The sequence below is a fragment of the Orbicella franksi genome, chromosome 10 (assembly GCF_964199315.1).
Source record: "Orbicella franksi chromosome 10, jaOrbFran1.1, whole genome shotgun sequence".
NCBI lineage: Eukaryota > Metazoa > Cnidaria > Anthozoa > Scleractinia > Merulinidae > Orbicella > Orbicella franksi.
Genome location: NC_138154.1, coordinates 876,581 through 892,577, shown reverse-complemented (window position 1 = coordinate 892,577; position 15,997 = coordinate 876,581). Strand labels below are relative to the sequence as shown.

Sequence of the window (15,997 nt, the reverse complement as noted above, 5' to 3'; positions counted from 1 at the left end):
CAATGCTTTGTACATACCGTCGTACAAACAAAATATCTTTTCAGTTTCTGCTGCAATTGTGAAAGGCGCAAGTGTTAGTCTTGATAGAGAAGGGAAATATTTTAAGACACCCGACGGTTCAATGTTTGGGATAGAACAAAAAAGGCGTTTGTACTATCTAAAGAGCATTTCATCTTCGAAGAATAACGCAAGTTCTTTAATGGAATGACACAAAATTATGGGGCACTGTAATTTCCAGGATTTAAGAAAATTACAAAATGTGGTTGACGGTATGAAAATTGCTGATGAGCAACAATGTGAGTGCGCTATTTGCACGCAAGGCAAAATGTGCCAAACCTGAAGCCGGAAACCAGATGAAAGAGCGAAAAGTCCTTTGGAATTTGTTCATTGTGACTTAGCCGGTCTGATCAATCCAGTAGTGAGAGATGGTTTCAAATATGCATTGTGTTTTGTGGACGATTATACTGGTATTAACATGGTTTATTTTCTGAAACAGAAAAGAGATACTCTCGAAGTCACACAGAAGTTCCTTGCGGACATCGCCCCGTTTGGTAAAATAAAGCGCATCAGGTCAGACAACGGAACGGAATTTAAGAGCAACCAGTTTGAGTCTTTACTTCGAAAGAACCTTATAAAACATGAATCAAGCGTACCGTATTCCCCTCACCAGAACGGAACGGTTGAGAGAATGTGGCCAAGTCTGATTGAAATGGCCCGATGTCTTTTGTTGGAGTCGGAATTGCCTAAACGACTGTGGGCGTATGCCATTATGACTGCTGCCTATATCAAAAACCGGTGTTTTAATACGAGACTAGGCAAAACTCCATGCAAGACTCTAATTGGAAAGAGGCCAGACTTGAGTAATAAGCACATTTTGGGCTCAACTTGCTACGCATATGTTCAGAACGCAAACAAGTTAGAAGCGCGAAGTAAGGAGGGGCTTTTTGTAGGCTACGACAAAGAAAGTCTGGCATATCTTGTTTATTACCCCAAAGCAAACAAAGTAGAGAGGGTGAAATGTGTAAAATTTCTAGAACAAAATGTTTGCGTGCCCAAAATAGAAGATGACGAGATTGTGTTACCAAACCCATTGACAACTGTCGACAGTGATGTAAGTCATGAACAAACAACTGAACACAGAGACTTGAATGAGAATGAAGACAGTGGGGAAGACAGTCGTTACCCCAAACAAATTCGCAACAAACCTAAGCACCTTGACGAATATGCTTTGGACAGTGACTTGGAGGATGATGTAAACTACACTGTGGATTACTGTTACCGAGTTGCGAATATATCAACGACTTAAAATGACCCCGTACAATCAAACAAGGCCACAAAATGGCAGAAAGCCATGCACGATGAGATGACAGCTCTACACGACAATGACACGTTTGAACTGGTCACACCACCGGATGGCAGACAAATAGTGGGGGGAATGAGTTTTCACAGTTAAAACCGGTCCTGAGGGACAAGAAACCCACAAAGCGCAATACGTAGCTAAAGGTTATTTGCAAATTGCCGAAATAGATTACCAGGAAACCTTTGCACCTGCAGCCCGCATGAGTTCTGTTCGAATGTTAATGCAGCAAGCAGTTCAGAATGACATGATCACGCACCAAATGGATGTCAAAACCACTTATCTAAATGCACCAATAGATTGTGACATTTACATCGAACAACCGGAAGGCTTTGAAAAAGTCGGCAAAAATGGTGAAACGTTGGTATGTAAGTTGAAGAAATCATTATACGGACTCAAACAAAGTGGGCGAAATTGGAATAACATGCTGCACAGCTATTTGTGCGAGGAGAATTTTACCCAGTCACTGGCAGATCTGTGTGTGTACACTAGAAATTCTGAGACCGATGGGTTAATCATTTTGATCATTTGGGCAGATGATATCATAATTTCTGCGACTAGTTTAGATTTGTTGAGGAGTGCAAAAGAAACCCTATGCAGAAAATTCAAAATGAAAGACCTAGGGAAACTTTCATGGTTCTTGGGAACAAATTTCAACTGCAATGAAGATTCTATTGAAATGAGACAAACACAATACATAGATAAGATTCTTTCTAAATTCAAAATGACAGATTGTAAACCAAAGTCAACTCCAAGCACCCTTGGAGTAGAAAAAGGGAGTGACGAAGAGTCACACGAATTGAATGACCCTAAGTTATATAGGGCAATTGTTGGAAGCTTAATCTATGTAATGGCAGGCACTAGGCCTGACCTATGCTATATTGTGACCAGGCTTTCACAGAACATGGCTAAATCAACTGAGTCAGACCTTAGCATGGCAAAGCTTGTGCTGAGATATCTAAAAGGCACTCGGGAACAATGCCTTAAGTTTGGAAAATCGGAGTCGCCTCTAAAACTGACGGGATTTTGTAACTCAGATTAAGGAGCATCTGTGAAAGATAGATGCAGTATAAATGGGTACAACTTTCAGTTGACCAAAAACAGTCCATTGATTTTATGGAAAAGTCGCAAGCAACAAACTGTTGCCTTATCTACTTGTGAGGCAGAGTACATCTCGCTAGCTAATGCTGCACAAGAATCAAAATTTTTGAAGTAATTGTGTAATGACATGAAGATAATGATTGAAGATGTACTTATTAATGTAGACAATCAAGGGGCTATCAACTTAGCTAAGAATCCGGTGAATCATCAAAGGTCGAAGCATATTGACATTAAGTACCATTTCATAAGATCAGAAGTACAAAGTGGAAATGTAAAGTTACAATATATCCCGACCGATAACAATGTGGCAGATATCTTTACAAAGCCCGCCACAAAAGTTAAGCTAGAAAGGTTCAAAAACTTTCTCATGGGAAGTTGAATGGCTTGTAGCATCACAGCAAGTGAGGGTGTTAGAATACATGCTCTGTTTTTACGATTATCTTTTGTTAATCTCTTTGTCTAACCACAGTGTAATCCACTTTAGTTATCGCTTTACTGTTATACCCCAAGAATGTCATTTTGGTTTGCTACATAGATCCGCTAAAGATATGCCTTGTTAATTATGCATATAAATATGATTGACCAAGAGAAATAAAATCAGTGTTGTTACTTCTACTTGAGTGATACGTTATCTTGTGTGAATACTATGGCAGCATCGCTCAGCCTTACAAGGTTTCCGGCAGTTTCAAACAAAGCAACCCAAGAACTCAACTCTGTCGCTGTGAGAAGGTTAAATTAAGGACAGTCGCGCCCAAAATCTTTGGACGAACCAATTTTGATTGCAATTAGACAATAACTGATGGGCTTTGCTGTAAGATAGATAGATAGATAGATAGATAGATAGAAACTTTATTAAGAATGTCATCAACCACCTAGCTGGGGAAAAACTCCCCTACTAATACGGGGACATAACAAAAACGAGTTAAATTAGAAAAAAAAAAACCCATAGCTATTTACAATAGTAAAATTTAAATCCAAGTTAAAAGATGTCATGGGACTATGTACAGTGGATTTTATAATACAATAATACATACTTAAAAAAAAGTTCTTTAGGAGGAGCAGAGGGGACAGCCTCTGCAGCCATCATCTAGTAATGCATCAAGATTGTTGAGATTTCTGATGTTCGTCTTAAAAGTGCTGAGAGATGTGGCCTCTCATGCTCTTTGGTAATTTTGACCACAATTTGGGTCCTAGATATCTGATCGAGTGCTTACCATATTTCACCGAGTTAAACCTTGGCATTGTAAAGTCAGATTGTCTTAAGTTATACGTACTAGGGTTATTGCTGAAAAAATCACAGAGATAATAGGGGCATAACTTATGTTTAACTTTATACATCAAAGTAGAGAGGTCTTGAAGTCGTCTATTAAGTAATGTGGGCAGACCGGCCCTCGCGAGCAGTTGATTATAGCTTGAGCTGTTGTCCTTAAAAACTGCTCTGAGGCCTCTTTCTTGTATTCTCTCCAGTTTTCTAGTATCGCTAGCTTTACAAAAGTGCCATACTAGGTGACAGTAGGTAACGTAGGGTAAAATGGCGCATTTGAACAATGTTAGTTTTGACTGCGTAGGAATTAGGTTTCTTAATCTCATTAAAACGCCTATTCTTTGACTAGCTTTTTTACAGCTAAGATTTATGTGGTCGGAGAAACTAAGATCGGAGTCTAGTGTCACGCCTAAAAGCTGAAGATTATCCGTGGTCTTGATTTCCTCTCCGTTTAAAGATTCCTCATCTAAACTATCGTACTTCGGTAGGGGAGTAAATCAGAGCCAGTGTACGTGGACAGCGGCTCAGATAATGATAATCTTGATAACTCTGAAGATCTCAGTAGTCTCAGTGAATTCGATGACTCAGACACAGCGACTGGTATTAGAATACATGGAAGAGTAAACAAAGTTAAAGTTGATAGAGTGAAAGTAGAAGTCTGTGAAGAAGAAAACATTAACACCGATACAGTGGGGAGATTGTCTTGTCACAAGGAAGACAAAGAGAATGATGATCCTGATGGTTCTCAACCGATTTTGGAAGTGGCCATCAAGGGCTTTACTGCGGAGCACCTGTTTAACATCATTAAGGGAGAAGATGTGCCTAAGAAAAATATTTGTAAGCGGGTGCCACGGGGCATTCGGAATCATGCCACATTTGTTGTGGACACTACATCTCTAGAAGCAGATATTGTGGACTATGGAGATGATAATGGTAGCTGGACTGGACGCGCCAAACCAAGATGAAAGTACTGTGTTGAAATTGATGACGACACTGGTATGTCAATAGAAGAGTTTCAGAAGAATGAAACCCGGGAGTTAGAAGACAACACCTTCACCTTATGTCATAATTATTTGCGACACGCACACACACCCCAGGTCAGAAAAGTTATTGCCACAGTGCAGGATTGCTGAGGAAACGTATTGCCATTAGCAGTTGTTCAGTATTATTTTGAGGAAGGCATAGATGTGCATGTGAAAGTGGGAAAGCATGGGAATGCAAAAGAGAAAAATTCCTCCCCTTACATGCGCACATCACGTCCTGTTCTTCACAAGCTGAAGAAAAAATGCTCCACAACAACTTACCGAAGGGCTGTAGAGGAATGCTTTCAAGAGGGTGGAGGGACCTGTGGTATTAAAGCAGTGGCAGATGTGCCCAGAAATCGTAAGCAAGCATACAACCTCCATTATCAGATGGGAAAAGAAAGTCAAATTCATGGTGGCAAGCAATCCTAGCGTCATGACTTTTATGACGTGTTAGAACTTTTGAATCAGGGAACATTTGTGCGAGACTTCCCATTTCAACGATCGGCATCAAAGAGTCACACCCATCCTTGATCGTTTCAGGCAACAGATTTCCAGATCACCCAACTCTCCCACATGTGTTCATCCCTAAAGTACTGTTCAGTACTTGGAGTTGATGCCACCTTTAACTGTGGCAACTTGTAAACAAACAATCCATAAACAAATTTGTAAACAAACAATCCGGGAAACATCCAGTCTTTATTGGTCCATCCATAATCCACATGACCAAGGAGTTTGAGGACTATCATTATTTGGCAGGTCTTCTCAAGACCCATTGCAAAAACTTTGAAACCTAACGCAGGAAGAAGAGTTTGGAAGAAGAGGAATGAGCCTGATCCTTATCAACTCGTGGGAAATGAGTTACCAAGATCTGCAGGAAATAAACCATCTACAAAAAGGAAAGGCAAAGCCAACAAGAAAAGAGGGCCACTTATGGAGATTCGGCTCTCCCCTACAGCTACCGCAACAAACAGCCTTCCAGTTGACAATTCCAGCTCCATAGCAGCCTCTGCACTACTAGCCTTGTCGGGATCCAGGTCCTCTTCAAAGTCTCTGGAGGGTACCCAAGTCAGAATGTGTTACAGCTGTGGCCAGGCTATATGAGTACTGCCAGAAGTACTCCCATCTCCAAATGACCTGTGTGTCGTTAACAAGGAGCTCAGATCTTACAGGAAGGCAGATGGATCACTTAAGGTGTCCATTGAGCATCAAAATTGCTACTACCGCCCAAAGCAAAAGTGCATTCAACGAAGACACCCAGACTTCATTCCATTGGCTATAAGAATTCCACCCCATATTAAGTCAAATCTGACAGCAGTGCACTGGAAATGGCTGGAAACCGAATTTCAAATGATGGTGTAAGCTAAGGTTCATTTGCCTCTGCAAATGTATTGGAATGCTGACATTTAGCTGAGTTGTTTGAACTAAACCTTGTTTATTGAATATAGTTGAACCCTTATCCTTGGCAACATTTGCCCATGCACATACCTTCATTTACATTGCACTCGTTTGTTTTATAAAGCCTTAAAAGGATTGAAAGGTCTGTGCATGTAATTCAAAACTTTAACTTGCTTTTGGATGAACATGTAATGTTAATTTAAGGACGCCTGTTCAATTTTCAAAACGTCTGTATGTGGCTGTATGTAATTGGGGGAACTTGTGGTTTTTTTCACCCTCTTAGGCCCGTTCCAAACGCCGCTCTATTCATGCGCCAAACCTAACTGATGAGTTAAGTATGGCAGAAGAGTGGCATTTGAATCAGTTTGGTTTGGCAGGTTAGGTTTGGTGTGGCAAACAATATTAAATTCGGCAGGGTCTGTCGCACTATGTGAACGAGCAGCAGCTGATTCATACGGCGTTCTCCTAATGGGTCAAACTTAATGCATAAATTACTATAATGTATTTTTCATATAACAGGACTCGTGATTGGCTCAAAATTGAGTGGCGTGACCAGTCATGCATGAAGCTGGAAGTTGTTGCTAAAAATACAGACAAAATACCAGTGTGCCTTCGATTTATGAGAAACAGGACTGTACAAGCGAGTTTCTTTCGTGCAAATTCATTTTTTGCTTTTTCTTCGTGATAATAGCCCAGGTTATGCGATTTCCCTTTCACAAGTCGAATTAACAGGGAGAAAACCTGTCTAAATACAAACACTGAACCTTGAGTTTGAATTTGCTTCCCTAAATATTGCTATAACAGCAAAATGTTAGTAACAGCTTTCCTACGTGGACAGAGCTCTTGAATTCAGAACACATATTTTCTCGTTGAAAATTGTTACCAACGGCTTCCCGAATTAAGTTCGATGCAAGTACACAGGGAGCCCTCACATCCGTTTAGAACATGAATAAAAGATGAACCTACCTTTATCGCGCGTGTTTTGTGTTTTGTGGCGGCCATTTTGAATTTTTAATACGCGCGCGGTGTGCTAGTGCGAGGTCTGGAGCCGAAATTACGGAAGTCTGGGACAGGCAGGAAAATTCGCAAATTCTTGGAGGTAACCGATCGCTCACCGAGGATAATAAAGTGACAAGGGATGAAACTTCTGACTAGCTTTCGTCGTATGTCTCTGCCAGTTGGGGGGAACAGAAATAGGATGTGAAAGAGAGACCGGAAGTCAAAATGCGGGTTTCGTGACATGCGTGCAAAGTGTTGCAACATGGCGGACCAATGGCCTCCTCTTAATGTTGCAAATGTTTTGAAAAATAATTCAGCCAGCGCTGTGGAATGTGAAGGAATCAACATTGAGTCGAGAAACAAACTTAAAATAACGGAATGGTGAGTACAAAAGTTCAAGAGGCTTAGTTGCTACTCAAATTTTAATGAAGATCGATGGTGTACGCGTCAGTCAGGTAGTGAAAAAATTTTTTCTCGACTTAAACTAGGCTGGTTGAAAACTACAGTGAGGCGAATGAAAGAAATTATGTGCCCTGTGCAGAGTTGTACGAAAGATATTTGGCGAATGGTTGGCAGGCGAAAGAAAACTGCCCGGATTTGAAGCCAGTAGATGCGAGTGCATTTGGTCGTGTAATTAGAAAGGTCTTCCCAAATGTCACGAAAACCAAACGAAGAACTGAACGAGGGAAGCCAGCTACTCGTGTCTATCTTGGGCTAAAGAAGAATAATTATCCTCTTGTCTGCGACTCTTGTCCACCTGACATTCCATCGTGGTCTTCATTTGCCCTCAACTACAGTCACCCTGAGTGGTTAAAATCAAATGTCAGTGCGAATGCAGTAGAGTTCATTAGAGTTGTTCCTTTACTATGTAATGACCGTAAAGTTCTGCAAGAAGTTGCTATTTTTAAAGATTGGTCCTTCGAACTGAAAGTTGTGGGAAAGATAGTTTCCAAAGAGAATATCGACAACATTGTATCAGAGCTTTCAAAGAAGAGTTCTCTCGATATTCTTTTTTCTGTGCTTTCTAAAGTAGACATTTGTAAAGGATTTCCTTGCTCGAATGGGGAAATTCTTAAGAGAAGTTCTGTAGAACTAGTAACTGAGAAGTGGATCTTGGACAACAGGGAGATTGTGGAGTTTAGGGTGAGGTCTCCAGAATGCAGCCTTGTCTATGCTCCAACAGCCAAATGTGCAATGTGTGAAAAATGCTATGGTTTAAAAAGATCAACTAGGGCAGCTGCTAAGGAGCAAAGTTATGGTCAAGTAGAGAAGGAAAAGAGCAGGAAACCTGAGACCCTTATGTCAAGGGAAGAACTAATTGAAAAACTCCACGACGAGAAGAAAAAATGTGTCAACTTGGAAAGGAGAGAGAAGTATCGTAGAATTGAATTAGAAATGAAAGAATTTGAAGAGTCTGACCACGAGGACTTTGTTTCCTTGTTTAACAATGTAGTAAAAGAAGAGTTACCTGAGGGAATGCGCATATTTTGGGAAGCGCAAGCTGATGCTCTGCACAACAAAGGCCCAACAGGTCACCGATGGCATCCAAAGTAAGTCTGAAATCTTTAAGTCTGAGATATCGTCAATAAATAAATAAATAAATAAATAAGTAAATAAATAGAGCAGTTTTCAATTGAGTGTCGTAAAATGAAAACCAAAATAATTACTTACTGATTAGAATAAACAATGAATATCAAACTGTAGTAAAACCAAAACCACAAACAGAATAATTACCTGATTACTTTTGACACTCAATTGAAAACTGCTTGAAATTATCAATTAAATAATTTACTACATAAACAGATTTATTATACGAGTGAGAAAATTACTTCATATATTTGTGATTGGCTGAGAGCAGACCAATTTATTGTTAATTTTCAATTTGTACTGCAGTGCAAATTAATGCTCTGATACAATCAAAATTTTGTTAGTTATGAAAGCTAAAGCAATTAATAAGTAATTTTATTACACTACTTGTGATATTTGGAATTTTTCCAAATTGCAGCCGTAGTGTGATTACCAAAATTAATTAAAACATCTTAATTGAACACTTATCCCCAATGGGGCTTTTCAGGAGATGTTTCAATTTTGCAAATTTAAATTAAACTGGCAGCTAAGAATTCTGAAACCCTGAACATGCACATTATAAAAGTACCAAATAATGTGTTAGAAATATTGCATTCTGCATTGAGTATGTACATAGAGGATTAAGTCACAACTCATGTGACAGAGGTAAAGAAAGCTGCTTCTGGTTGCCTGATCCATTCCCTTGACTTCTAGAAAGCAGTGAAACATCCATTTTCTCATAATTATTTCCTTGGAAATTTTATAAGAATAATTTTTCTATTCCTCTAAGTTTATTTAATCAATCTATTATTTTGACCCATCCATCTTAACAAAACTGTAACAAGCAAGGTTTGACTGTAAACTCACCCTAGATGTAGCTCAATATAATTTGGCAAATAGCAAGCCGTTAATCTTTCTTGCAGAGTCATCAGTTTGTGTCTCTCAATATGGCGCAGAAGTCCCAAAGCCTATCAAGAACTCCAAAGAAGTGGAATGTTGAAGCTTCCTTCTGGAAGGCTGTTGCAGTACCACAAAAATATAACCAGTCAAGAACCTGGTTGTAATGAAGATGTTCTCCAGTGGATGGTTCATGAGGCAGAGAAGAAAAGTATTGGCGCAGCAGGGAAAACTGGAGGTGTTATACTAGATGAAATGGCAATACAGGTGCTATTTCCTGGCAATTTTTGCAATTATCGTGATCACAGTTGTATTGTTTCTGATGTTACTGAAATGTTCTTTACTAACCATGATTTATTGGCAATAAATAAGTAATAAAAGTGGTTTTCAGTTGAGTGTCGTAAAACCAAAACCAAACCACCAAGTATGTATTAATTTGCCTGATTATACTTTCAAAACTCAATTAAGAATATTGTTCTTAAGTGCTAATTGAAGTCATGAATAAGTAAACAAAGGTATTGTTATTAAGTTTTAAGCATTTCATATTCTGTTGTCATTAGGAGGACCTTCAGATGAAGTCTTTTAATGGCAAGTGGCAGTTGGTTGGGCTTGTTGAGCTTGGATCTGAATATGATGACATGAACTTGATTCAAACAGGTAAGAAATTTAATAGCCCTTTTCACAGAACTTTATTGTTGCTCATTTGCAGTAAGTCAATAAAATTTAGCATGTATGTGAAGCAATTTCGCTCTATTCACTGAACATAATTTCAGAGCTATGCATGTTCCTACATGTATCCCAATATAATTTAATTCAAGTACAGCAGACAGCTATTAAAGTGAAAATTGATTCAGAATTATACATCACAAAATTTCTACATTTCTTATACTTCTAATTTATCAACGAATGGGAAACATTGTAATGATGCATTAATTATTGTGTGTTAATTGGTAGTCCTATGCCTATTGCAGGTGAGACTAAAGTGCAAACAGCAACACATGTTCTCCAATTTGTTTACCTGGGAAACACTGGTTTTCGTTTCCCTATTGTTCATTATCCAACTCGTGAAGTTGACCCATCAACTCTTTACATCAAATTCTGGGAGACTGTTGGGTGGTTGGAAATGCCAGGATTTAGTGTCATCTATGGCTGCTGTAATGGAGGTCAGGCAAACCGTTCATTCATACAAATGCACTTCAAAGGAAAGGATGCTGTAAAGGAGAAATACACCACAACAAATATCCACACTGGACAACCTCTTGTATTAAAACTATTTCTTACTGTTGGGTTGTTGAGGGGATGACTAACAATACATGACTGAGCAAAAGGTTGCATTAATATTTGAGAATTTGCAGTGATTTAACTGTGGGCCACATTAACAATACTCTTGGTGAAATTCTCCGAAGGTAATGATATCAAAGCTTTGCAATCTCCCACAAGCATCCAATTACTACACACTAGTACGTCAGGCTCTAATAGATAACCACAGAAGATAATTCTAATTAAAGTTAATTTTTTTTGGATCAAAATACTCCTATTGAACTGGATAACTGTTTCTGATTTTGCAAATTTGTGATCATGAAAACTAATAGAGTAGAAGAATGCACTCCCATATTAATTTTCATGGATGAAATGTAGTTCCATAGAATGGTGAGAGTACTTAAGCTTGATGTCCTCTCTAATAGGCACATCAGAATGATCTCAAGAGGCACAAAAAAGAGTCAACACACCTGGACTCGACTGTGGAACTCCTGCAAATGACCAGCATTTTAGTAAAAAATTTCACAAGTCCACTGCCATATGCAAGCACCGAAGATGAAAGATTCATCGAAAACAGGAGAGTTTTGAAGTGGATTGAAGATTGGGAGGTAGAAGTCAGTGGAAGGGTTGACCTAAATGCATCAGAAAGGAACAAATTAATTTTTTCTGATAAGCTTTTATTTGATTTGAAGTCCATGATTATTGGCTTTGAACAAATTTGCCTCATTTCATTTCAGCTGAACCCTGGTTGCACTATTAAGTCCATGTTTGTAAACAGTGACCTGGTAGAAAACATTTTTTGCCAGATTAGGGGAGGCAATGGGCAAAATAGCAACCCTACCTACTGTCAGTATGGACCAACCATGAACAGCATTCTTCTGGGACAAACTGCTCCACTTCCAAGTCCAACACTGGTAAAACTTCCAGCTTTTCATTTTCTAAGCCAAAAAGGATCAAGTACTGAAACTGAATTATATTTGCTAGACACTAATTTTGGAACCATTTATTTGCGAAAATTCTTAGGCTACAATAATTTTATCCGGTTCCAGGTTCACGTCAGTGGGAACTATCGAAAAAGCGAGCATGCGACGAGCTGGGTCTGGGAGTGAATCAAAGTGGCTATGAGTCAGTCAACTTGGAAAATGGAGCGTCTGTTAACAGTGACAATTTTGATGCCACTGACCTGAGGTTTCAATCCGTAGGTTAAGTAAAATTTAAGGCCCACTGGCAAAAAGCAATTTCACGATAACTGCAGAAATTCTCGCACGCTCATTGGCTAAATTTTATTGTCAGTAATGGACAGACATGAATTTATAGTTTATGTGATGCGTCAACGAGCGAGAGTGGACAACTGGACAATTTGTTAAATTGCGTCTGTCCTGTTATTGACAATGATTTCGTCATAACATTGTCAAAGTAGTTTGCAGATATTGCCTCGTGGATCCACAGCTACTTTGACAATCTTATGATGAAATTCATGATCAATAACAGGACAGACGCATGAAAAACTGACGTCCATTTGTTAAAGGTAAGAGAACACACCAGGAGATGTAACACCGTTGAAAACATTCATGAAGTTATTGGCGACTACAGTAAACACCCGCATATAAGAACACATGGATTAAGAACAGGCTGAAATTTGGCAAATAAAGCACCACTTTTATAAGAACAATATCAGCCTGGAAAAAAATAATGTTCTTATAAAATGGGAAGGGTGTCAAAATTACACAAATTACCATAAACACACCTGCTGACCAATGGTATTAGCTAAGTTTTGGGCACCTTTGTTCTCTTCAGAATATCTAATATCATGAATTACATTTTTTGCCTTTACAATACTATAAACTACTGTATTGATAGAGAAAAACATAAGATTTCATAGCTGTATCAAGGTCAATCACAGTTGTAGTTGATCAAAGCTTGCAAATACTTGTCCAGTCTTTTGTTGCCCATTATGTCATTCAAATTTATTGAAAATAACTGAAGTTCAAACTCAACACTTCTGTATCTTGCTCAGCTTCCATTGGTAATCGAACTCAATGTTCTTTTTCTGTAATTTCTTGAGAAGTTTCTTGAGATATCGAGCATTCCCAACTAGTCTAAAGTCTACTGGTAGCTCTAGTCCTTTTCCTCGCCCTTTGTTTATTCTACTTCCAATGCATTCTGCTTCAATTTTGCCATACTCTGATAGAAATTTGAAGAAGAGTTTAGAAAGCTCAATAGGGACATGACCAACAATCCTGTCGTCCTCATTTTTTACCACAACTGCATACTTGCTGTGGTGATTATTGGGCTCCATTTCACATATAAGAATCTCTCCAATGTAGACTGTGGCGTCCTTGAAATAAGCATGATAACCCCTTGTGCTTGCCTCTAAATATAGTTCATATTCATTCGTCATTATTCTAATGTGTGTGGGTTTATCCTTAAAAATCTGTCAAGGTTTTTCACAAATTCCAAGATGGTTCCTCACTCGCACAACCTGGCAGTGCTCAAAGTGGTTCCTGGGTAATATAACAAAGGAAACCGCTGGCCAATGCAGAGGCGCACAAAGTGTTCTTCCTCGTGTGTTGAACTTCACTGTTTGGAATTTTTATGAGCTGAATATATTAAGCTAAAACAAAGATGAATCGGACTTTATTCGATTGTGGCATTCGAAAAAAAGTAGAATTGAAGAATGGTTGTATGCTTGACATCACGCCAACGATGGAAAAGACAGCTGAGATATCTAAAAGCGCTGAAGTAAAATGCAACGTCTGTGGTAAATCATTCAGAGGTCAACAATACCTTGACAGCCACATGAAATTGAAACACCCGATGACCGAGAACTCACACGAGGGTTCAAAGCAAGGGAATATGTTTGCCAATCGAAAGGAAGCAGATGCCCATTGCTCATTGCCTGAGGCTAGCCAGTCAGGAAGTAATGATCCCATTGTTCTAGACAGTAACAAAGTCGAAAGTCTTGGAAACAAGAGAAGGGGAAGTAAGAAGCGAAAATCGTACACAGTTGAATTCAAAAAGAAAACCCTGGATCTTTTTGATTCTTTGAAATCATCAAAACATAGATACAACATCGTCTCAAAAGAGAAAGGAGTTCATCGATCTTTGATTCAAAAGTGGAACAAAAACAGAAACCAAATTCTGAAGGAACTAGAACTAAATAAAAAGGGAAAAAATTCTGGGAATATAAGAGATGCAAGGCAGAGAAGAAAAATTGTGGCTGGGCGATCGAAGCAGAGTGAGAGGTATCCACTTGCAGCTAATCTATTGATTGCTGAATTCAAAGTTCGTAGAGCAGCTGGATGCAAGATTACAAAACTGTGGTTCAGGAAAAAGATGAAGGCAAAAATTGAGATGACTTATGGGGAAAAGGAGGGTGAAAGTTTCAAAGGAAGCTCTAACTGGTTCCAAAGGTTTAAAAAAAGGCACGATATAGTACTGAGAAGAAGAACAAACAAGAAGAAAAACTCTGCTGATCATGGTAGGTTAACCATCCAGAAGTTCCATCAAAATTTGAGGAAATCCCTGAAAACACAGAGGAGGTGGAACAGATCAACTATGACTGACCCCAAATATGGCAGGTGGACTCCTGAAAACAGGTACAATGTGGACCAGGTTCCTCTTCCATTCGTGGTGGACCAAGGGACTACCTATGACTCACATGGCAATAAACAAGTCTGGGTTGCACAACCATCATCAGGTCTGGATAAAAGGCAAGCCACTTTGCAACTTTGCATAAGAGGTAAAGGAGAACAGAATGTAAAGCCTTCCCTTGTGTTTAGAGGGAAAGGGAATGTTAGTTCTCAAGAGAAAGAACAATATGATAAAAGAGTTGATGTGTATTTCCAGCAAAATGCCTGGATGGATGAGGTGACAAATATGCAATGGTGCAAGAAAACACTCATTCCTGGGGTTGGAAAAACTGACCAGGAAAAGGTGTTATTTGTAGACGTGTCCTTCCAACAAACCAAAGAGTTCCACGAGACATGTAGGAATGAAATCAGTACTTCTGTGTACATACTACCAGAAAACCATGCTGATAAAATTCAGCCAATTGATGCAGGATGTGGAAGGATGATGAAAGTGAAAATTGCTGCTGCAATGGACAGGTGGTTGGAGATAGATGACAATCTTGAAAAATGGCATGATAGACTTTCTGCAAAGGACAGGCGAATACTTATGACTCAATGGACTGGGGAAGCCTGGAGTGAACTAAAAGAAAGCAAAGACTTTCTAAGACGGCTTTTTGAAAAGACCGGCTGCCTAATGACAACTGATGGCTCAGGAGACGAGAAAATCTCTCCCCAGGGCTTGGACGAATACAGTTTTTAAGATGCACAGCTGGCTTTTGGGTTACAGATCTACAAACAATAACAAGAGTACAAACCCTTAATGTTATTGTTTTGCTGATGTACATGTCAACACAGTAGTAAATCAGACTTTCAGATTTGCAGATGTACAGTGGACCTCTACTTTACGCATTTCAAGGGTGGGGCAGCATATGGATCTGCCACAGAACTATACATACACCCTTCTTGTTACTGTTTTGTTACATTACTGATTACAGTAGACCTATTTGAACATTAGGTTTCTAATTATTGTTCCATCAATTTATGTAATTGTCCAAAAACATGATTAAAATTTCTAGCAACATTTTTTATGCTGTACAGCACTGAATTTAAAAAAATTTAAGAACATTTAAGAACATCCTGAAGCTGATTTTTCACTAAGCATCCGATAAATAAGAACACAATCAGTCTGACCTCTGAAATTGTGTGTTCTTATATGCGGGTGTTTACTGTATATTAGTGTCTATATTAGTACGGCTTCTTGTCCAATCGGAAAAGCAAATACAATTGGATTCTCATTTTTCATTCCTATTTTTTTCGTTCTTTATTTTCTCAGGCGATATCAGATTTCTTTGTCTTTCTTTGTTACCTTTTAAGAGACCTTAGAAATTAAAATATATATATGTCCGACGTAGAGTCATAATACCACAAGGAGAGCATCGTGTCTCGACCGCTCAACAAAGGTAACTCCCTGTTCGGCGGGTCCTGCTTGGATGGGTTAGGAAATACGAATACCCCGTGTTGTAACAACTTCTCCTTTTTTCCTTTTTCCTTTTTTTCTTCC

At 38.9% G+C, this 15,997-nt stretch overlaps 3 protein-coding genes across 3 annotated transcripts; 2 read left to right on the top strand and 1 right to left on the bottom strand.

Annotated features, from left to right (window-relative positions):
- Window positions 1-7,277: 7,277 nt before the first annotated feature.
- On the top strand, window positions 7,278-11,026 carry LOC145501311 (uncharacterized). Its single transcript, XM_081480795.1, has 5 exons — window positions 7,278-7,522; window positions 7,630-8,691; window positions 9,631-9,871; window positions 10,165-10,261; window positions 10,576-11,026. Exons 1-5 carry the CDS (start codon window positions 7,383-7,385, stop codon window positions 10,905-10,907), a joined length of 1,872 nt encoding a protein of 623 aa, XP_081336921.1. The 5' UTR covers window positions 7,278-7,382; the 3' UTR covers window positions 10,908-11,026.
- A 207-nt stretch (window positions 11,027-11,233) lies between these two features.
- On the bottom strand, window positions 11,234-13,355 carry LOC145500543 (uncharacterized). Its single transcript, XM_081480067.1, has one exon. The coding sequence runs from the start codon at window positions 13,263-13,265 to the stop codon at window positions 12,858-12,860; it is 408 nt and encodes a 135-aa protein (XP_081336193.1). The 5' UTR covers window positions 13,266-13,355; the 3' UTR covers window positions 11,234-12,857.
- A 33-nt stretch (window positions 13,356-13,388) lies between these two features.
- Window positions 13,389-15,446, top strand: LOC145500542 (uncharacterized). The gene has a single exon (XM_081480066.1). It carries the CDS (start codon window positions 13,490-13,492, stop codon window positions 15,194-15,196), a length of 1,707 nt encoding a protein of 568 aa, XP_081336192.1. The 5' UTR covers window positions 13,389-13,489; the 3' UTR covers window positions 15,197-15,446.
- Window positions 15,447-15,997: the final 551 nt, after the last annotated feature.

Excerpts from the sequence above, each read along its gene's own strand:
- LOC145501311 (XM_081480795.1), top strand. The coding sequence starts at position 7,383 with ATGCGTGCAAAGTGTTGCAACATGGCGGACCAATGGCCTCCTCTTAAT. Across the intron at positions 8,692-9,630 it reads GGTCACCGATGGCATCCAAA|AGTCATCAGTTTGTGTCTCT; the intron begins GTAAGTCTGAAA and ends TCTTTCTTGCAG. Across the intron at positions 10,262-10,575 it reads CATGAACTTGATTCAAACAG|GTGAGACTAAAGTGCAAACA; the intron begins GTAAGAAATTTA and ends TGCCTATTGCAG.
- LOC145500543 (XM_081480067.1), bottom strand. The coding sequence starts at position 13,265 with ATGACGAATGAATATGAACTATATTTAGAGGCAAGCACAAGGGGTTAT.
- LOC145500542 (XM_081480066.1), top strand. The coding sequence starts at position 13,490 with ATGAATCGGACTTTATTCGATTGTGGCATTCGAAAAAAAGTAGAATTG.